General features: G+C 46.0%; 1 protein-coding gene across 2 annotated transcripts in view; it reads left to right on the top strand.

Annotated features, from left to right (window-relative positions):
- The first annotated feature begins 465 nt into the window (after positions 1-465).
- Positions 466-23,454, top strand: part of mlphb (melanophilin b) — a 76,154-nt gene continuing 53,165 nt past the window's right edge. For both annotated transcript variants that reach the window (XM_042001417.1, XM_042001416.1), the window contains exons 1-2: positions 466-524; positions 21,479-21,647. In XM_042001417.1, coding sequence (XP_041857351.1) covers positions 21,511-21,647 — 137 coding nt within the window. In that variant the 5' untranslated portion in view covers positions 466-524; positions 21,479-21,510. The remainder of the gene's footprint in view (positions 525-21,478; positions 21,648-23,454) is intronic.

The raw sequence follows: 23,454 nt of genomic DNA, 5'->3' as shown, positions 1-23,454 counted from the left end.
CAACAAAACTGAACTTGACAGCAGTAACATCATGCCTCGTGTCTGTTCTGCATTATTCCCCTTCAAAGGGGTTTAAAAAATGCAGTATTTTCAGTATAAGAAATACCAATCTATAGCTCTTAAAACATACTTCAGAGATCTATCTTATAAACAAGGATCTGCATAATGTGACTGGTAAGCTAAGACTAATTAACTTGTACATAGGATCATTGAACATATAGACAAATGCCCAGAAAGACTGCTTCCAAATATGCCTATTTAATTATTTAGATATTTCCCAACAAAACATTTCCAATATATGTATCTTAGACTGTGGATAAGATCAGGTGAGACCAGGATACACAGACTGACCCTTTGAAGCTAAGTAAAGGAAGGCGGAGAGAGGGCAGTTTCCCTGCCTTTTCTTCCTCCTGGTTAACTAGACATGTGATTAGCATTGCTGTCTGCTACTTAGTTTGTCCTGCAGTCAGTCTTGTCTGTCTTGAGAGGAAATACTGCCTGCAGGCTACTCAGCCAGCACTAAGGTCAGTCAGTGTTATTTTATTGCTGTCTTAATGCTTAAATGTGTTTGTATCCCAGAGGTAAAACTTTTCAGTTACCCTCCATGCTTTGTTTATGAAATTGTGGCTTGACATGAAGGATTTGGCTTATTTAACTTGACTAAACTCATGTCTGTGATTGGGTTCTTATATGTTTTAAGAATCCTAACTGAAAAATAAATATCAACAAGCTATAGTGAAGTTCCACTAATGTATACCAGAACAGGCTTAAGTAAAGTGGATGTTGGGCTTTATTATGTTTTCTTTTTTTCCTCTCTCATTTTTTTCTTGTATTGTTGTATCTTCATCAAGACTCTTTCCAGTCAAACCTTCCCTTTGTAAACACAAGAGTAAATGCAGAGATAATGTAGGAAATTTCCTGAAGATATACGTTTTTTTGCAGACCAGAGGTCATGCTAATAAGATTTCTTTGTCTAAGAAGTAAAGAAGTACTAAGGAGGATATGTTCAAGGAATTTTTGTTTGCTTATTTAATCTTTCCACATTACAAAGAGTTACCCAGAGACCATGTTCCTTACACCCACAAAGCAAACAGATGTAGAGCCTGTGTACACTGCTTGGAAGTACAAGTGTGACTATGGAAAAGTGTGAGCAACGTTTTATTTAGCTGGGTGAATACAATGTACTCACAGTCTGTCGTTCAGATGGGACATTTTCTGGTGCACATGTTTTTTATCGTTAATGCACATTTGCAGAAGCAGTAATCAGATTAGGCTGCCCAGTGATTTGAGTTTGCTTTTTTTTCTTCTGTCTTTACATGGCTTGTGAAAAACAAGATGATTAAGTAATGATCCCGAACATTCCTTTGCTCCGTTTATCCTCACATTCAGGTCAGTGATATTGGTTGTGTGTGAGTGTGGACCCCTTTCATCTTTCATAGATTTACCTCATCCTTTTGCAGCTAAAGCGTTATGAAATTGGACCACGTGAAATATTTGATTTGGCTCCATTTGACAGAAACTTGATTAACATCCTCCAACAGTGTGACGGTTGAACTGGGCCAAACACTGATCGCTGTAAAAATCCATATAGCAGAAAGTCTGAGTACCTAATTTGAACTAATGCTTTAAGTCTCTGACCCAGGTCTGATTTACTAAAAGAGAAAAAACAACAATTAAAGAAAAGAAAAAAAGTGAAAACTATTCTGAAAGCAGTTTTTTGTTTGTTTTTGTTTTTTTCTTTCAGTGTGAGAATGCAAGACTTAAACATGTTGGGCTCTTGACTGACAGCTTGACAGTGACTTGCAAGCAGTAGAAAGCCTGCTTACAATGTTAATATCATTATTATAAATAATGACATTTAGCTCAAATATGTCCCACATCTGTCCTACATATGGTTTTTACCAACAGTGTTGAATCAGGATGTGTGACTGCCTAAAGACACCAACTTATCCAGCAAACATGGTTCAAATCTGCATTTTTCATTGGACCTTTGGGCAACATTGAGCCTTCAGAACACTTGCCTCAATCCATGTCCAAGCCTATTTATGACACATGAGCCATACCTGTCCTATAAAGCACATGCTATCTTTTATCTTTTAACCTGGTACATCCCACACACCACTTGCTGATCCCATAGATGACCTAATGGGTATAGAAAGCAAACAGAAACTATTTTAGATAGATAAATGTGAATGTGAGCTGTAGAAAGCCAAAGTGATTTTATAACAGACATTACAAAAGTTTGTAGCCTATAGATACAAAGACATGCACAAAGTTGGATAGTCAACATGCACAGATATGCTATAGATAGAAATTGTGGCTAAAACAAATCAACTACCAATAATTGTAGCTTGCGGTAGTAAAATAAGACCTTCGGTATTATCTGTCAACTTTTTTGATTTCCTTATAAATAATTATTTTTAATGAACTGGTTTTTATGAACACAGTTAAAAATTGGATTAATGTGGATTTAATTTAACCGGATCACTATGAATTGGCTTGAATTAATATTATCCTTAAAGTCAGATCAGCCTCTGCCAGAAACAAGCATAATGAGTCTCTTCTGCCATAAGCCCCGCCTTCACCTGATGGTGGCTGCATCTGATTGGTCAATTGCCAGGAGTAGTTGTTGGGAGCGCGCACTGTTTTCATCATTGAAACACTGGCAGAACTCGTAAACAAATAAAAGTTATATAGTCAGCAACCTAGTCAAAAACCCGCAGTGAGTCAGCAACCCGCAGCGAGTCAGAAACCCGCAGCGAGTCAGCAACCCGCAGAGACTTAAAAATCTGTAGCGACTCAGCAGCCTTCAGCAAGGAAGGCAGCAGAACGTATCTGTTTGGTAAATACTCTGCTTACCAGCTATAGTCCGATATACCGTTGTTTGCCATCCTTCACTCGTCTTATATGGGTGATATGGGTTAGTATTATCCCGGAACTTCACTGACTTTTGTCACATTCAGTTATGTTGTCGTGAATAGAATGGTGCTGATAGAACAAAACCCATTGAATTTGTGCTATTGAGCATCATTGATTTGTCTGTGAATATCAATTCTGTTCAATATACTGAAAAGTTGTGTAGCAGTTGCCTGCCATAAACACAATTATAGTGCAGATAAGAAGTGATCCTTTTTTGAGCTGCCTAAGAGACACAAAAGTCCAGAAAGATACAACAAATGGTTAGCGGCTATCAAGTGCGTTAATACTGATGGGTCACCGTGGAGTCTGTCAAAAAGTTTGACAGTTTGTTTGGATCATTTTGTGACTGGTGAGTAAAATATTTTTATTATTCTACTTTTTACGTCTTGTTGTTTTTTATGTATTGATGCCAAAAATATCAAACTAGTGGAAACATTTAAATGCTAGTTAAGGAAAATGCTGTATTACAATGTTTAGTCTAGGATCTGGTCAGAAATATATTACCAGATTCTTTTGGATCCAAGAGCTCGGCTAGGTTTATATTTTCTGAACATATCACAGATGCATTTTGACCATAAACTACAGTCTTCTTTGTCTTTTCCAGGACGACCTGTTCAAGATGAGCTTCATCCAGACTATGTGTCATCTATATTCTCTTAAACATACATAACTGCTTTATGTATGCCAACGTTTTAAGTTCTGATTATGTAAATAAATACGTATTGAAAAGTCTTTGGATCTTTTTTGACTGCCTGAAAGACACATTTTACTTATGAATATGCAGCAAAATAACAATGTCAGAATAAGATCTAAATCTGAAATCAGAAATTAATGTGTCCTGTTATTAACACAGCCAATGTAGAAAATACAACTTTTTATTTTACTAGAAATCTAGCATGCAATGATTTGAGTAAAAGATATTAGAACAAATCTTTTTTTTTTTTTTTTTTTTTTTTTTTTTTTTTAACCTGTCTTGTCCAGCATCGTTGCAAACAGAATGATTGTCTGGCTGCTGTCTGGTGCTGGGCAATTTTACTCTATCAAGCAGGGATTTATACTACATGTATAAAGTCCCTCTTGATGACATGAGAAACTTTATTAAATCAGACTCTTAATGCTGGACTCGACCGGAGGGGACAGAGAGAGAGAGAGAGAAAAGAAAGTAGAGAGAAGAGGGAGGGGAGAGAGAGGGACAGAAAGGGTGTGGGGAGTGCGGGTGGGGACTTGAAACATCATACAGAAGACCATGTAATCCATACTACTTACAACATATATAGCTAAGATCATCCTAGCCAGTAGGTCATTACACAACTAGTTGATAATAGTAACAATAATAATAATAAGAGTAAGAGTAATAATAATAATAATAAGAACAGAAATAATAAAAAAAAGAAAAAAAAATATGATAATAGATATAAGTGAAACTGCTGTATTCAAGAACACGCGCAGAGAAACCTGTGTGGATGTGTTGGAGAACTCGGCCACACGGCGACGCAAAGACTGTGTGGAGACGTTCAGGAAGGAGTGACCATGCAGAGTGATCATGCAGATGCCACCTCACTTGAACAGAGGCCAGAGTCAGGCCCGCAGGCAACAGATCCCGACCGGTCCACAGAGACGACCACTCGCCCGCCCAGGAAGCCCCAGCAGGAGCCGCCCCGCGGACACAGGGCACCGGCCCCGGCGGGCCGAGGCCAGCAGTCCCCGACCCCCCCGGGCACCGGCCGCCCGGGACAGACGGGGCAGAGGGCCCGGGCCCAGGAGCGCAGGGACACCCCCCCCCCCCCCACAGGCCAAGGGCCAGCACGCCACCCGGGGGGACCCGGCCCGCCCAGACGGCCACCACCAGAGGCCAGCCCCACACCCCAGCGCCCAGCCGCACACCCCGAGAACCAGTCCTGCCCCCCCCCCAGACCAACACACACACACACAAACACACACACTCTCCTTCCACTCCTCCATTCATCCTCCCACGCATACACCATTCAACCCTCACATACTCTGTCCTCCCACACACACACACCATCCTTCCACCATCCATCCTTCCACACACACACCATCCTTCCTCCCACACACTCACCATCCTTCCACCATACACTCTCCCACACCTACCCCATCCTCCCACACACACATCATCCCTCCACCACTCATCCTCCCACACATACACCATCCTCCCTCTCATACACCATTCATCCACCTTCACACCTCCCACACACACACACACACACCATCCTTCCACTACCCATCCTCCCACACATACATCATTCTCCTACACATACACCGTCCTCCCTCTCCTACACCAAACATCCACCTTCACGTACCCCATCCTCCCACACACACACACCACCCCTCCATCACCCACTCTCCCAAACATACACCACTCCCCCACACACACACCATCCTCCCTCCCATACACCATCCATCCTCCCGCACACACACCATCCTTCCACCATCCATCCTCCCACACACTCCCCCATCCCTGCACCATACATTCTCCCACACATACCCCATCCTCCCACACATACATCATCCCTCCACCATTCATCCTCCCACACCCACACCACCCCCCCTCCCACACACCACGCATCCACCTCCACACACCCCACCCTCCCACACACCATCCCTCCACCATCCGTCCTCCCACACACTCCCCCATCCCTGCACCATACATTCTCCCATACATACCCCATCCTCCCACACATACATCATCCCTCCACCATTCATCCTCCCACACCCACACCACCCCCCCTCCCACACACCACGCATCCACCTCCACACACCCCACCCTCCCACACACCATCCCTCCACCACCCATCCCCCCACACCCACACCCCTCTCCCACCCACACACCACCCCCCCCCCCCCCCCCCCCCAACACACACACACACAAACACCATCCCCCCACCACCATCCTCCCGCCACCCCACGCCGCGGGGGGACAGCCCCAGCCAGGAGGCGAGGAGACACGAGCCAGGCCCCCACCCCCCCCCCCCCGCCCCCGCCCCCCACTCCCCACCCCCAAAACAGCACCTTCCCCCCAGGGCCAGCAGCCAAAACCCCCCGGGACAGCCCGCCTACGCCCCGGGCCAACGCGACAGGCCACCCGGCCCGCCCCGCCCCTGGGCCATCCATGGAGACAGGGGCGCTCAAAGACCCCATCCCCCCTCCCTCCCCCACTAGTGATGGAATATATTATGTGCTGTTTGCAATTAAAAAAAGAGGGTTAAAATTGGGGGGCAGTAACTGCATTGAGGAGGGGGCGGGGCCACCTGAGCAGTCCCACCCACCTGACCTCGCATGTTCCACCCCCCAAAACGTGTTTGTATGTTGCAAATGTTATTTGTGCTCAGTGACTAAGTGAAATTAAAAGCTGGGAGGCATGCTGCCGCTCGGCGAAGCAACGGGGCCACTATGATGACCCCCCTGCCCCGCCCAGCGCAACAAGCACACCTCCCACAGCCCTACCTGTGTATGTAGTGAAGAGTGGGGGAGGGGAGGGGTCAGGAGATGTAGGTCCAGAGGGGAGTAAGCCTCCCCCCTGGAAGACGACCCGCCAGTGGCTTAGGGCGCCCCCGTCCCCCGCCGGCCCCGAAGGGCGTCACAGGCCCGGAGCAGGCACCCCAACCCAGGCATGCCACGAACCCCCCCAGGGGCCAGCCACCAGCCCAAGGGGCCACTTTCCTCTTTCTGAGTGGGAGGGGGGCGAGGCAAAGGAAGGGAACCCCAGGCCCACGCCCCCAACACCCGGCCAGGGCGCCCCCCAGAGGACACGTCCTAACCCCCTGCAAACGCACACACACTCTTTTTTTTTTTTTTTTTTTTTTTTTTTTCCCCCCCAGCCACTCACACACCCTCTCACACACCTCTATACACCAACACCTCAATACGTGCACATACCTCCACACACACACTTCACGCACATACCTATAAACACACTCACCGGTGCCCACATACACACACACTCTCATACCCCTCCATACACATACACCACTACACACGCACTCACATACATACCTGCATATACACACAAGCACCTCCATACATACTCACGCCTCCACCCACTCCTTCACTCCTCCACACACACCTCGACCTCCACGTGCACACACTCATATATACACACCTTCACACACACCCACACACACATCCCACATAGACCTCCACACACACACCCGCACACCACTCACACACACATACACGCACACACCTTGAGCTTCATACACACCCACACACACATACAGCACACACATCCCTCTACACCCACCCACACACCAGCATACCTACAGACACACACACATACACACCCACCTATATACAAACACACCCCCACCCAGGTTCCGGGGCTGCGACCAAGCACCAGGGCACGGACCAACCCCCGGCACGGCACATCCGGACGGGCCCAGCCCCCCCCAGCAGCGGCAGACCCCCCACCCCCAGGAGAGGGGGGAGACCCGACACCCCAGAGCCCGGGGCCCCCACCCGGCCCACCCCGGGCCCGACCGGCCACCCGGCCAGGGGCCGACGGACACCGACCCAGGCACCCCGGCAGCCACCCCCCACCGCCACGAGGCAGCCCCACCCCGGGGCCCACCCAATGCCGCCCGCCCAGACCGGAACCCCCAGCCGACCCAGCAGCGGAGCAGCCGAGATCCCCACCCAGGAGACAACCGGAGACCCGAAGCCACCAGGGACCCCCCACCCATATCCACCCCCATCCCAGCGAAGCCGCAATCCTCCACCTACATTAGGTGATGTAGCCAGTCACAGGGGACCAGAGGGAATGAAAGTCATCTGATTGGTTCCTGGAGGAGGCAGACATTGTCTCAATGCTGATGTGATCTAACAGGAGATTTCTAAACTGCTGGATAGACAAATTATTCTTATCTTTCCAGTTCACAAGAATAGTTTTCTTTGCGATGCATAAGACTGCGAGGACCAAGTTTATGGAGTGTATTCCTATGTTAGTGTCACCCAGGTCGCCCAGTAGGGAAAGTGTGGGGTTTGCAGAAAAACTGGTTTTAAACCATTTTGAGAGATCTTCACACACCTTAATCCAGAACCTTTGGACAGGTGTGCAGGACCACAGCGCATGGATGTAGCTATCAGAAGTGTTCTCAGAGCAGTGTGGGCAGATATCTGATGGTGAAAGGCCCATCCTGAACATCCTGTGTCCTGTATAATGAGTTCTATGGAGAATTTTGAATTGTATTAGTTGTATATTTGAATTCTGAGTCATTTTAAACGTGTTTAAACATATTTGTGACCATCTTTTCTGATCAAAGTTATTAGATAAATCATCTTCCCATTTTGAAGTTGGGAGAGATATCCTGTCTTCTAGCTTTGCAAGTAATCTATATATTTTTGATAATAATTTTGGAGTATTAAGATTCAAGAATTCTGCTATTCTGACAGGAAGCTGCAAGTCTAACTGTACAGGGGTATACTTCTTACATATAATTGATTTTAGTTGGTGGTACTCTAAGAATTTATTGCTGTTGATTCCATACTGTGAGACAATTGTGTTGAAAGATACAAAGTTTCCATTTTCTATTATCTGTCCTAACTGTTGTATTGCTTTAGTCTTCCATTGAGTGAAGTTTATCATCTTTTTGTTCTGCAGGATGTCAGGGTTGTTCCAGATGGGTGTAAGTCTACATGGAAAGAGGGAAGATCTGGTTATCTTACAGAATTCCCACCAAGCCATTAAGGAAAAACGGATGTTAAGGCTTTTAAAGCACTTATATGGTTTAATGGTTGAGCTGATGAACGGCAGGTCAGAGATGACTAAGTCCTCACACAAAGCCTGCTCCCCATCTAGCCACGGCTCATCCAGATAACTGGGTTTGAGCCACTTTGAGATGTACTGCAGCCTGTTAGCTATAAAGTAGTGATTAAAGTTTGGTAGGTCCAGTCCTCCTCTATCTTTAGTCTGCTGTAAGGTTTTAAGACTGATACGTGACGGCTTGTTTTTCCAAAGAAACTTAGATATGAAAGAGTCCAGAGATTTAAACCAACTGGTGGAGGGTTTAGTGGGTATCATTGAAAATAAATAATTAACTTTAGGTAGAATCATCATCTTAATGGTGGCAACTCTCCCCATTAGTGAGATGGGTAAGCGCCTCCACCGTAAGAGATCATCTTCTATTGTTTTTAGTAGCTGAACATAGTTTAATTTTGTTAAATCTGATAATCTGGGGGAAATATTTATACCTAAATATCTAATGTTTCCTGTCTGTATTTTGATATTAGGGATGTTTTGTAGGTCACAGTTGATGGACATGGCTGTAGTCTTAGACCAGTTAATAGAATAATCAGATATTGATGAGAACTTATTAATAACTGTGATTGTCTCAGAGAGTGATGTTTGTGAGTTCTGAAGGAAGAGTAATACATCATCTGCATAAAGACTTATTTTATGTTCTATATTTTTGCCCTGGATTCCTTTCATTTCTATATTTTGTCTAATAGCAGCTGCTAACGGCTCTATGAAAATGGCAAAAAGTAAGGGGGAGAGTGGACAGCCCTGTCTGGTGCCTCTCTGTAAGCGGAAGCTTGGAGAAGTTTGATCGTTGGTTTTCACACATGCATTTGGGTTATTATATAATATTTTAATCCACTCTATGAAAGCAGGTCCAAACCCAAATTTGTCTAGTGTTGCAAATAGAAACTTCCAGTTTACCCTGTCGAAGGCTTTTTCTGCATCTAGAGAAATGATTGTGGATTCTAGATTATGTAAAGTAGAGTAATCTATGAGGTTAATTAGTCTACGCGTGTTAGTAGATGAATGTCGACCTTTTATAAAACCTGTCTGGTCCGGATGTATTATAAGAGGGGTTATTTTTTCTATCCTTCTGGCAAGAGCTTTACTAATTATTTTCAGGTCTACATTTATTAAAGATATGGGACGGTAACTGGATGGAAGTGTGGGGTCTTTGCCTGGTTTTAGCAATAGTGTTATATTAGCTAAGTTCATATTTTGCGGTATTTTTTGTTTTTCCTGTATTTCTAACAACATATTATAAAATGTAGGAGCTAGCGTTGTCCAGAATTCCTTGTAAAATTCTGCTGAGTAACCATCTGGACCCGGGGCTTTATTGTTGGGCATATGTTGGAGAGCTTCGTGGAGTTCATCTACAGTAATAGGTGCATCTAAATTTATTTTATTTTCATTTTTTAGTTTTGGTAGATTAATGTTGTTTAAAAATTGTTCAATATGTTCATCTGTTGGATTAATCTGTGATTCATATAATGTTTTATAGAAGCTTCTAAACGTGTCATTTATCTTGTCTGGGTCATGGCTGATGTTTCCGTCTTGATCTTTAACAGAGGAGATTGTTGTTTTCTCCTTGTTTGTTTTTAGTTGATTTGCTAAAAACTTTCCAGATTTGTTACTATGTGTCATGCCTGCACCCTCCTCACGGGTGCGCTCCTCTTCACCTGAGTTCTGATCACTGGCCACAACACTACAACACCCACAATCCCTCAGCTTCAGACATCTTGGACACACCTGCCGTGAATCACTATCATCATCAGTGTACACCTGGTCTTCTCCCTACATAAGCCCCAGTCCTGGACTACTGCTTCGTGTGTTATTCTGCTTTATGGCTGCATTCTTCACATCTTCTCTGTTACCTGGAAGCTTTATTAAAGCTTGTTTCAGTATTACCTGCGATTGTGTCTGGCTCTTCCTGGGATCCGCCTGACATAATAACACACCAACATGGACACAGCAGGTTCTTCCCCTGGAGAGGGACCCTCCACTTTGACGGCTACTCCTCCTGATCCTGCGGTCATCCTCTCCCAGCTGACTGCTGTCGCTACCGCCCTGGAACAGCGGATAGCGAGACAAGAGACGATGATGTCAGATCTGCTTCAACATCTGCGTATCCAACCAAATCCCCAGCCCTCGCCAACACCGGTAACTCCATCGCCACCAGCGGGTGCGGCTGCTTTATCTTCTGCTGGTCGGTCTGCTGCCTCTCCTGTTAAGCTCCCCGAGGTTTATCATGGGGACTCTTCTGGTTGTGCCGGATTCCTCCTACAGTGTGATCTCTTTTTCTCATATCACCCGGAGATTCGGGACGGCGAGAGGATAGCCACTGTTATATCCCTGCTGGGAGGACGTGCAAGGGAGTGGGCCACAGCTGTCTGGAGCAGAGGAGGTAACCATCTCTCTGAGTACCCCCGTTTTGTGTCATTGTTTCGGGCAGTGTTTGATCATCCTCCAGAGGGCCGAGAGGGGGGTGAGAGACTGCTCCGCTTACATCAGGGAGCCCGCACTGTGGCGGAGTACGCTCTGGACTTCCGGACAGTATCTGCAGCGAGCGGTTGGAACGAGCCGGCTCTCATCTCCGCTTTCCGGCAGGGCCTCAACACAGAGATAAAGACGGAACTGGCCTGTCAGGATGACACCTTATCTCTGGATGCGCTGATTTCTTTGGCGATCAGATTGGACAATCTCCACAGAGAGAGACATGGCCGCATTGTCCGCTCTCCAACCCACCCGGACTCCGAGGATGAACCCATGCAGTTGGAACGCGCCCGGTTGTCAGCAGCGGAGAGGCGGCACCGAAGAGAGTATGGATTGTGCATGTACTGTGGGGAGGGGGATCACCTCCTGCAAAGCTGCCCGCATGTGTCGAGAGGAAAGGGGGATAAGAGAGGTCGGCGGTCCGCCGACCCCAGGGTGAGTGCGACACCTCCCACATATAGCACTGAGCAGTTTATTGTGCACGTCAGCATTCACGCTGGTAATCTGAGTCTATCTGTTCCAGCCCTAGTTGACTCGGGGGCCGCCGGCAACCTCGCCTCTCCCGCATTGGCTCGGCGGCTTCATCTTCCTCTCCACCTTCTTCCTCATCCTGTCGCCGTGCGCTCCATTGACGGGGGGCCCATCAGCGGAGGCACGGTAACCCATTTCGTCGGACCCGTCACACTGACACTGGGGAGTCATCAGGAGCACCTCACCTTCTTCGTCCTTCCTCGATCCCGCCACCTCCTGGTTCTGGGTTTGCCCTGGCTTGTGTCTCGTGAGCCTGTCATACACTGGAAGAACAAGGAGGTGAGGATTCCAGCAGCTCCTGGCAGGACCGTCCCAGCTCTCCAGATTGCGTCCACATCCGTAGAGAGCCCGTCCACAGCAGCAGATCTTGCGGTTCCAAGAGCTTATCAGGACCTGGCGGCGGTATTTAGCAAGACCCGAGCTACGCAGCTGCCGCCTCATCGTGCATGGGATTGCGCCATCGATCTTCTGCCCAACTCCTCACCCCCTCGGAGTAGGATTTATCCTCTCACTCAAGCCGAACACCGCGCTATGGAGATTTATATTGAGGAGGCTCTGAAACAGGAGTTCGTCCGTCCGTCCTCCTCCCCGGCTGCTGCCGGGTTCTTCTTTATCGACAAGAAGGATGGGGGCCTTCGTCCATGCATTGATTACAGGGGACTGAACAACATTACTGTGAAATACCGATATCCCCTTCCCCTAGTGCCGAGTGCGCTGGACCAGCTCAGGGGCGCCACGGTTTTCACCAAGCTGGACCTGCGTAGCGCCTATAACCTGGTGCGCATTAGAGAAGGGGATGAATGGAAAACGGCCTTTAGCACTCCTACAGGGCACTTCGAGTATTGCGTCATGCCATACGGGCTGGCCAATGCTCCCTCCGTCTTCCAGGGCATGATTAATGACATTCTTAGGGACATGTTGGGGAAATTTGTCATTGCATATATTGACGATATTCTCATCTACTCCCAGACCAGCTCCCAGCATGTCCTGCATGTGCGACAGGTCCTGAAGCGGCTACTGGATCACCATCTGTACGTAAAGGCAGAGAAGTGTGCGTTTCACCAGTCCTCCGTTTCCTTCCTGGGGTATATCATCGGCCCTGACGGGGTGCGAATGGACGAGGCTAAAGTCGAGGCTGTCACCTCCTGGCCACCTCCTAAGTCTGTGAAAGACCTTCAGCGGTTCCTCGGGTTCGCCAACTTTTACCGGCGCTTCATCAGGGGCTTCAGCACGGTGGCGGCCCCTCTTACCGCGTTGCTCCGTGGCAAGCCTAGAGCCTTGGTGTGGACGCGGGCTGCTGAGGAGGCTTTTGCGGATCTTAAACACCGCTTCACTACAGCGCCGGTCCTGCGTCTTCCGGACCCCGATCTGGCGTTTGTGGTGGAGGTGGATGCTAGTGACTCTGGGGTGGGGGCCGTTCTCTCTCAGCGCTCGGGTGATCCACCGAAACTCCACCCATGTGCTTACTTCTCCAGGAAGCTTACACCTGCAGAGCGTAACTATGATGTGGGGGATCGAGAACTGCTGGCATTGAAACTGGCGCTTGAGGCATGGCGGCATTGGTTGGAGGGGGCTCACCATCCATTCCAGGTCTTCACGGATCACCGCAACCTGGAATATCTCCAAGCGGCCAAGCGCCTGAATCCCCGTCAGGCGAGGTGGGCTCTTTTCTTTACCCGCTTTAATTTCTCCATTTCTTACAGACCCGGCAGCCGTAACACTAAGGCTGATGCACTGTCACGTCGAGATGGCCAGATTGACTCAGCCCCGGAACCAACGCCCATCCTGCCTGCCTCTATCTTCCTCAATCCCATCCTTTGGGATCTGGATGCAGATATTGACCGGATGTTGAGGAGGTCTCCTGCGCCTCCCGGTTGCCCTGCCCACCGGCGGTTCGTTCCACTGAGCCTCCGGAACAGAGTAATCAGGTGGGCACACACATCGGCTTCCTCGGGTCATCCAGGTGCCAAACGCACGGCGGACTTGCTCGCCCAGAAGTATTGGTGGCCCCGCCTGGCTGAGGATGTGCTTCAGTGTGTTCGTTCCTGCTCTGTTTGCGCCACCACTAAATCTTCTCGCCGACCTCCAGCGGGGAAACTCCTGCCGTTGCCTGTTCCCCAGAGACCGTGGTCCCACATCGCTGTAGATTTCCTGACTGACCTACCAGCCTCAGATGGTTTTACGGTGATCTTAGTGGTGGTTGATCGTTTCTCTAAGTTTTGTAAGTTTATCCCTTTTGCCAGACTCCCCACTGCTCTCCAGGTTGCAGAGGCTTTACTGGGCCAGGTCTTCCGGAACTTTGGCCTGCCAGAGGACATAGTCTCGGACCGGGGCCCGCAGTTTGTCTCCCGTGTCTGGAAGTCTTTCTTTCGCCGCCTGGGGGTGGCTGTGAGCCTGACATCTGGGTATCATCCGGAGTCCAACGGACAGGCGGAACGGACCAATCAGGAGCTGGGACGGATGCTGAGGGCACATTGCTCTAGGAACCAACACGACTGGTCGCGATTCCTGCCATGGGCTGAATACGCCCAGAATTCCCTCAGGAATGCCTCGACGGGCCTGACGCCGTTTCAGTGTGTTCTGGGGCATCAACCTCCACTGAGTCCCTGGATTCCTGACCAGGGGGGGGTACCGGCCGTGGACGCCTGGTTTCACCGAGCGGAACGGGTGTGGCAGGATACGCATGTCCAACTCAACATGGCCATCCGGCACCAGAAGATCCAAGCCGACCGCCATCGCTCGGAGGCCCCCGTCTTTCAACCAGGTGATCGGGCCTGGCTGTCGACCCGGGATCTTCGTCTCCGTCTTCCGTGCAGGAAGTTGAGCCCCCGCTACATCGGACCATTCAAGATCCTTCGCCGGATAAACGAGGTGACCTATACACTGCAACTGCCATCGCACTTCCGCGTTTCACCCTCCTTTCATGTCTCCCTCCTCAGGCCAGTGATCAGGGGACCGCTGTCGGACGAGGTACCGCCGGAGGAACCCCCGCCAGCTCTGGAGGTTGAGGGGACGGTGGCCTATTCTGTCCGGTCCCTCCTGGATTCCCGTAGGCGCCGGGGTCGCCTCGAGTACCTGGTGGACTGGGAGGGCTATGGACCGGAGGAGCGGAGCTGGGTCCCTAGGGAGGATGTGTTGGATCCCCACCTACTTCGGGACTTTCACCGGGCTCGCCCTGATCGCCCAGCTCCCCGTCCCGGGGGCCGTCCTCCTGGTTCTTGGCGAGGCACGTCGGGGGCCGTGCCTCGGAGGGGGGGTACTGTCATGCCTGCACCCTCCTCACGGGTGCGCTCCTCTTCACCTGAGTTCTGATCACTGGCCACAACACTACAACACCCACAATCCCTCAGCTTCAGACATCTTGGACACACCTGCCGTGAATCACTATCATCATCAGTGTACACCTGGTCTTCTCCCTACATAAGCCCCAGTCCTGGACTACTGCTTCGTGTGTTATTCTGCTTTATGGCTGCATTCTTCACATCTTCTCTGTTACCTGGAAGCTTTATTAAAGCTTGTTTCAGTATTACCTGCGATTGTGTCTGGCTCTTCCTGGGATCCGCCTGACACTATGTTCAAAGTTCTCCAAGCGAAGTCTTTGCACTAAAAACTGTGTTTTTTTATCTATAATTTCTTTAAGCTGCAATTTAGTTTTCCTTATATTATTCATTGTGTGCTCTTCGGGGGAAATGCGGTAAGCCTCCTCCAATGATTTAATCCTGAGTTCTAATTCTAAAACTCTTGCTGTTTCCTTCTTCTTCTTATGTGAGGAGAAGGAAATTATTTTCCCTCGCATTACTGCTTTTCCTGCTTCCCAAAGGAGACACGCTGAAGTTTCAGGCATGTCATTTTTTTCTATATAAATTGACCATTCTTTTTTAAAATAATCAATAAACTCAGGATCTTTCAATAAAGAGATGTTAAATCTCCAGCTTTTACCAATCGGTTTATTATTTTTGTTTCTCAGACTGAATGAAACTGGTGCTTGATCGCTGATGCTGATTGGATGTATCTGAGTCTCTGAAATGTCGCCCATTAGTGAGTTACTATTTAAAATATAATCTATTCTAGAGAAGGAGTGGTGAACTGAAGAGAAGAAGGTGTATTCTCTTAGTTTAGGATGGTGAGAGCGCCAAGCATCGCAAAGACCAAAATCCTTCATGTACTGTTTGATAGTTTCTGACGACTGCCAGACTCGATGACTACCTGATGTGCTGCAGCGATCTTGTTCAGTCAAGACTACATTAAAATCACCAGCTAGCACTATTCTGTTATCTGAATAATTCTGGAGTGTAGCAAACAGGGAGTGGAAAAAGGAGGGATCATCTGCATTGGGGCCGTACACATTGGTAATACATAATTTGATATTACAAATAGATAATAAAGTTATCAGAAATCTGCCTTCCGGATCCACTACTGTGCTATCTATGTCAAAATTTAGTCTCTTATTAATAAGAGTAGCTACTCCTCTCTGCCTAGAATTGTAACAAGCTGAGTAAACATGAGGAAACTGAGCTGTTTTAAGAAAATCTATGGTTGAGTTTGTTAGATGAGTCTCTTGTAGTAAGACAATGTCAGCCTGCAGCTCCTGTAATTTATTAAAGATCTTCAACCTCTTCTCCCTTGAACCGGCTCCATGTACATTCCAACAGACAATTTTTAACATGGTTATTGTGAACGGTTTAATGCTTCATGCATGTTACTGACGCGTGTGTCTTTGTGCACCCCTCTGCGTGTTCGCGCGTGTTTGCATGCAGCCTGATTGCGCGCGTTTGTCCGTATGTTAAATGTCCGTATATGTAGTCTACCTTAATGCGTGTTCTCTCATACAGTAAACGCGAGTGTTTATATGTATCATGTATGGTGCGGCTGTGCGTCCTGACGGTGTTGCGTGCGCTGCTGATATTACGAGCTGGATTACAATTAACAGTGAAGACGTGAAATAGAAAGATAGTGAAAAGTGAAAAGTGAGAAGAGTGGTAAAACAGAAAAAAATACATCGATCTAGGTGTAGAGGCTGTGGTGAGACGAGCAGTGTGTTCTACTGTCAGTGATCTATAATGGCGAGTTAAGAGTGATCATTTGGAGAGATTGACTTACAGCACCTGGGATCAGAAGAGCCACGGAGTGGTGTCCGGGTCACGGTACAGTTGTCCATTAATAAACAGTTTATCCACCGCGATGACAGCGCGAGCGCCATCGGCGATCGATTTCCTCCTGATGGGAAACAGGACTCTCCGTCGGTCCAGAATCTCTCTCGGATATTGGTCGTTTACTCCGAAGTTGGTCCCCTTCAGTTCGCGGCCCTGGTTCTTCACCTGCTCCTTCTGTTTGAAGCTGACGAACTTCGCTACTATGGGTCTTGGTCTGCTGGACCCGGGTTTCCTCCCGCCGAGCCGATGGACTCTGTGAAAGGAGATGTTTTTCACCGTTTCCTCCGGGAGCTTCAGGTGGGTTAGAACAAATCTGACGTGGTATACTATTAATACACTATGGCTGGTTACAGTAGCAATAACAGATGCCTGTGAGTGGTTGTGTTGTTTTTTTTCTCAGTGTCTCTGGTAAGCAGCTCCTTCACAATGTGTTTCCTCCAGAACACTTCAAGTTTAGGAAGCAAAGTGTTAAGAAACTGTAAGCCCGGACCAGTGGAAAGGTGGACACAAACGCAAGTAGCAGTTTAAGTAGTTTTAATCCAACATAGTCAGAGGAAACCAGTAAAGGAAGATGGAAACACAATGACTAGTGTGAACTAAGGGTTTAAGTAGCAGGGTGGACAGGTGTTACTAATGAGAATGATGATGATTGAGCACAGGTGGAATCCAAGATGGCAGAAGCAGAGGAATTATGGGTATTGTAGTCAGAGCTGGTGATCAGTAGGAATAATAGAATAGAATAAGTGCGGAAATGCTCCTTAAACAACTGAGTCTTTAGCTTGCTCTTAAAAGTGGATACTGTACTCTGCAGATCGGACAGAGTTTGGTAGATCGTTCCACCACCGGGGGACAACAGAGGAAAAGAGTCTAGGTACTAATTTTGGGCCACGTTGTGGTGGGAGCACTAGGCGTCTTTTGCTGGCAGAGTGTAACTATCGAGAGGGAGTGTAGCTCTGGATTAAGGAGTGAAGGTAGATAGGAGCTGTTTGGGTTATTTTTTTGTAAACCAGGAGCAGAGCTGGATAAAATGGAGGATGAAAATCTCCTGGTTAATTTCCTATTTGTGCGCTAATCATGAAGGCGCTGCTGTAGTCGAGGAAACACCTCTGGGACAAATGATGAGATGAAATACTCGTCAGAAATTCTAATAAAGATGGAGATTAAAGAGAGTCACAGCTGTACTGATCTAAAATGATGTAAAATCCCTCCACGGTGGCAGAATTGAACAACAATTCTCAACCAACAACGCCACCTCTGTCGAAGCTCTATGGTACTTGTGTTGGTTCAGAAGCTGCCGCCAAGGTCGAAGCTGCAGATGGTACTGGTGTTGGTTGGGAAGCTGCCGCCACGGTCGAAGCTGCAGATGGTACTGGTGTTGGTTGGGAAGCTGCCGCCATGATCGAAGCTACAAATTGCACTGGTGTGCTGCAGCTGGGGCGGAGACAGCAACAGGGGAGCTTGTTGGGTCCCTGAAGGAGGTGTACGAAGATGCCTCACGTGTAGAAAGGATTTCTTCAATGAAAAATACACACACAACTTAGGTCCACGCACAGTACGGCACGTAATAAACAACTTTTCAAACTTTAACAACACTGGCTAAATGATGTTGACATGCTCACCTTACGTCTAGTTCTCAGAGGGAAATATGTAAAGACAGCATGAGCTGAGCAGAAGCAGAACACGGATAAGGATTGGTTGCTAACTAACTATGCCATTGTCTGCATACAGGAAACAATGGCAGTACTTTAAAATATCCTTGGTTTCTGTGCGGCCATTTACCAGTCGAAGACTACAAACATAATAAAACTGCACAGTATTCTTCTGGTGTTTAGTGGTGATTAGTAAACAGCTATATAATTAGGTCACTGTTGCTGGGTTCGTAAAAATAACAGGGTGGTCCTAGAGTCTCTCTGATGACTCGTCTGGTGCAACCACTCCCTCACTAATCAGTGACCTGAACACTTCAGCCCAGCTCTCCCCGCTTTAAACTATGACACCACCACAGTATCTACTCAGGACAGGCACAGGAGCATCACTGGGAACTGTGTTCTCTATTTACCCTGTATACGTCCAACTGTCAGTTCAACTCAGAGCTCTACCATGTACAGACATTTGCAGATGACATAGCCATCATAGACTCTATCAGGAGTGGACAGGAGGACGAGTATAGAGAACTAATACAGAACTTTGTCACATGGTGATGTTACGACTCCAAACACCTGCTCCTCAACACAACCAAGAAAAGGAAGAAGGTACTGGATTTTAGGAGAACTAGGCCACACATAGCCAGCTTTCTTTTGATATTGTTATTTGCATTCAAACTATGTCAATACGAAAAGGTGAACAAGTAAAAAGAAAAAAGAGACTTGTTTCTACATAGGGCTACTTCTTCTACTGAGTTGCAGCCTAGTCTATTCTCTTGTATCCAGTCAATGAAAAATGTCTGATTCACATATTTTCCATGTGGAGATGATAGAAAGACAAAAAACAAACTTTTGTTTGGATTTTTAGTCCAGTCACAAGTCTGATCACACTTTCATGTTTCAACTTGAAAAGCTGATATCTGGGATGGCACAAGTAGGCCGTCAACTCAAGGGCGGAGTTAGAGGGGTGGCCAGGGTGGCACTGCCGGCCTCTGAAATTTGATTGGACACACTGGATGCCACCTCAGTTGATTGACAGCTCACTGGAGGAGGAGGACATAAATATCTTTTCAGACACCCATGGATCACCAGTACCACTACACCAGCTTGAACTGAGTTTGAAAGTGGTTTTCTAATTAATCATCCTTTACCAATATTGTCATCTGGCCGCACATTTCTAGAAGAGATTATGTCCCTGCCCAAATACAACCAATAATGTGATGCTAGCATGAAAATATGTAGCAGTGCTAATCTAGTTATATGGTTGCACTAAATTAGTTTTAAGATAATGTAGGAAACTATGACAGCTAGTTTTCAGTGAGTGCAGTTTGGTACTACACATGAACTCAAACAAGATCTTCAAACTGGAGCTGAAAAAAAACTATACATATTCTCAAAGAGTGCCTCGGTATCCAACTTACTTAGCGCTGACTAAGCTAGTGCTACATGACCTGGTTTCATCTAAACAGGAGGCTAGCAAGGCTGCTAGTTGATTTTAAAGTAGTTCAAGCATGAAAATGTGGACAAATATATTCTTTAACAAGTCTTATTTTGTAGATATAAGAATAAATATAAAGGGAAATATTTCCAACTTTTTTGTATAGAGAAAGGACACAGCTCAGAGCAACACAGAACCCAGGGCCAGGTTCAGCAGCCCCATCAGCTCCCAACATTAAGCTAGTCACAGTATGTCAGCACTGCTAGCTGGAGGAGATGCAGGGTGGGTTCAGCTTGACATTTTTTTTGGCTTTGAATATCACTGTTCTTTATTTATTGTCTTTTTCATGATGATATTTTCTGAATTTCTGATGGAATGTGGCATTTATGCAAACTTAAGGAACCATCGTCAATAAAGCTATCAAATACATTTATTCCTAATCATCTGTCCCTGATCTTCATATCAGTATGTATTGCCTGAAAGCACAGACCCTGTACACGTTTGTGTGGTGATGTTGACCATTAATGAATTTGAATTTGCTCTTGTTAGATATAAAATAATCTATTGGTAATCATCTCATTACAGAAATAATTAATTTAGTCAATTTAATGTCACTTTGATTTAGCAAAAGCTAAAGTGATTTCTATGAGTCCATTATGGGAAAATGTCAGAACTGAATGGACCTCTGGAGCTTTACAGTTAATGTACCAAGTTTACAGTTTAGGACATCTGTAACATTAGGAGTTAATGACAAGAAATGAGAGGACATTGAGATTTTTCTAGTGTGAAAACATGCCAAGGACTTGGTGTTTTTTTTCTTTGTTTGTTTGTTTGTTTTTGTTCCCCCATGTGACCCAGTGTGCCAGTTTGCTGTCTGGTTCCAAGCTTGTCTCCTGAGTACCACACAGTCAGTAGACTGATGCATAGAAATGCGACAAAATTTACAAAGAGAACAGCAAAACAACAGCTGATTCTCACATTGAATATTAAAACAGTGTATATCAACATATTAACAAACTTAAACACAGTAAAATACAACAGACAAGCACAGATGATAAAAGAAGATCATTTACTTGACTGTACCAATAAAGCTTAGCAATAATTATAAATTCATTAAAATTGTCCTCCGTGATATTTTTAATGTTGCCCACTACATATGACAGCTTTTTGATGCTACGACACATATCAGATATGATGTTTCTATTTTGGAGCTAAAGTTCATCAATGTGAGTTTCCAGAGTCAAACCTTTGGAGTTTCATACACAACAAACCTAACAAGACAATCTTATCAGCTTGCCCTCTCTAGATTGCTTCTTAGCAGCATGGGACAGGAAGGACTTTAGGTCTATTCAATAAGGTTTATCTCAGGATCATCTCAGGGCACTTTGGAGAATATAAATGATGCACACAAAAAAACAACAAAAAAAATACAGTGATGAATTGCATCTTAGTTGAAAATATTAAACTCTGTGATTAGTTTTAGGGCTTTAATTAATGCCTGTAAAAAGTCTTTAATCACTTTTTATTGTGTGTTTTCCCACTCTAGTCAAACAGTGAGGAGCTGGCCAGCTTGCAGGCATGAATTTCACAATGCCTGGCTCTGCTGCAGGCAAGAAGCTGGATCTTTCCAAGCTGACAGATGAGGAGGCAAAACATGTGTGGCAAGTTGTCCAGAGAGATTTTGACCTAAGGAAGAAGGAGGAAGAGAGACTTGGGTAAGTTATAAAAGATCACAGATATCACTTTTTTGCTTCATGCAGATCTGTCTTTCACCAAATGTGCACCACAATATCATCAGAGTTTCACAATGAGGGATTGTTCATTAATTTACATTCGCTAAATATTTGGATCAGAACAATTTATAATTTTAATTTTACCAAATAACCGTACTTAGTAGAATCAGACTAATATCAAATCACACTTTATATGAACTGTTACAGTTGTGTGTTTTGCTGATACTGCAGCTTTCTCTTGGTTATATAACATTTATGGCTTGTCTTGGTCATGATCTTAGTGATAAATGCTGTCATTATCAAGAGTGACTGAGGGTAAGCAGTCTGTTTTTTCCGAGCTGATCCTGCTTCTGTCAGGTGCATAGAGACGATCAAAGACCGACCTAAAATAAAAAATAGAAATATCAGTAAATTAAATTTTCCCTTAATACAATAAGTACTGTTTTAAAATATGCAACTGAAATTTGAGTATGACCTTATGCTGATCTGTTGTAGTTGAAGGGATGGCAGTTTGTGGCAAAAGGGCCATCTGTCCACCAGTCCATCTACAGAATTTGGATATCAGTCAGAAGCATACATTACGCCATTACTTTGAAAACTGGTCTATCACATACCGTTAAGAGCTAATTATTTAAGCACAAAAACATGTAGATTATAGTGCATGGTAAAAAAAAAACATTAGTCAATTTAAAAAGTTCTTGATTGTCATCCATCCATCCATCCATTTTCTGTCAATTATCCGGAGTCGGCTTCTCACCCTATCTCTAAGGGAGAGCCCGGCCACCCTGCGGAGGAAACTCATTTCGGCCGCTTGTATTTGCGATCTTGTTCTGTCGGACACTACCCACAGCTTGTGATCATAGGTGAGTGTAGGAACGTAGATCGACCAGTAAACCGAGAGCTTTGCCTTTTGGCTCAGCTCCTTCTTCACCACGACAGACCGCCTGTCGATCTCCCACTCCTTCCTTCCCTCACTCGTGAACAAGACCCTTGATTGTCATTCTCCATATCAACATAAAGAACTAAATTTGTTGCTCTAAAAGCCCAGAGAACACCATAAAACCATAAAGGACAAAAACAGGTATTCCAGCTGTGGCCAACAGAGATGGCAAAGTACCCATATCTAATATCTACTCAAGTAAAGGTAAAAAGTACAGGCTCTGAAATGTACTCAAAAGTAATTTTAAAAGTAAAAAAGTATTTCTATTGCATGATTCACTGGCTGCAAAACTATTAAACACATGATAATTTATATGGATTCTACTTTAGCAATGTTATTGTTTGAACAACCACTGCACTGCCTGCCTCTTAAAGTACCTCATCATATAGTCCTTTAGTATTGTACACTTAAGGTTAATACATCACAATTCTGAACACTGAATTTTGGACGAGGATTAGCTTCTAAACTATGGTGTCATAGGCCCAACTCTTAATCATCCTTTTTAATAGCACTTCTTTTAATTAACATATCAGGCAACAATTGTTATTGTGAGTGACACACACAGGAACTACAGATGAAAATTAGCTTCTCTAGCTATCTTCTGATACAATCAACACTGTGGAGATGAAAGGGGAGAAAACATTTCAGCAGAAGGGTGGGTAGGATCCCTAAAACTCTGAGAGGCCTTGCCCCAGCAGCGACTGATCCTCAGTGGGTAGGAAGCTGCATGCAGCTTTGACCACCTGTTGCAGTGCCTTCTTGTTCTGCTGAACCACACTGTGATGGAGTGGAACAAGATACTCTCCACACCACATCTGTAGAAGGAAGCAAAGGCTGAGGGACCAAGAC

The sequence above is a fragment of the Melanotaenia boesemani genome, chromosome 12 (assembly GCF_017639745.1).
Source record: "Melanotaenia boesemani isolate fMelBoe1 chromosome 12, fMelBoe1.pri, whole genome shotgun sequence".
Lineage (NCBI taxonomy): Eukaryota > Metazoa > Chordata > Actinopteri > Atheriniformes > Melanotaeniidae > Melanotaenia > Melanotaenia boesemani.
The sequence above is the reverse complement of the archived record's forward strand: the minus strand, read 5'-3'. Positions and strand labels throughout refer to the sequence as shown.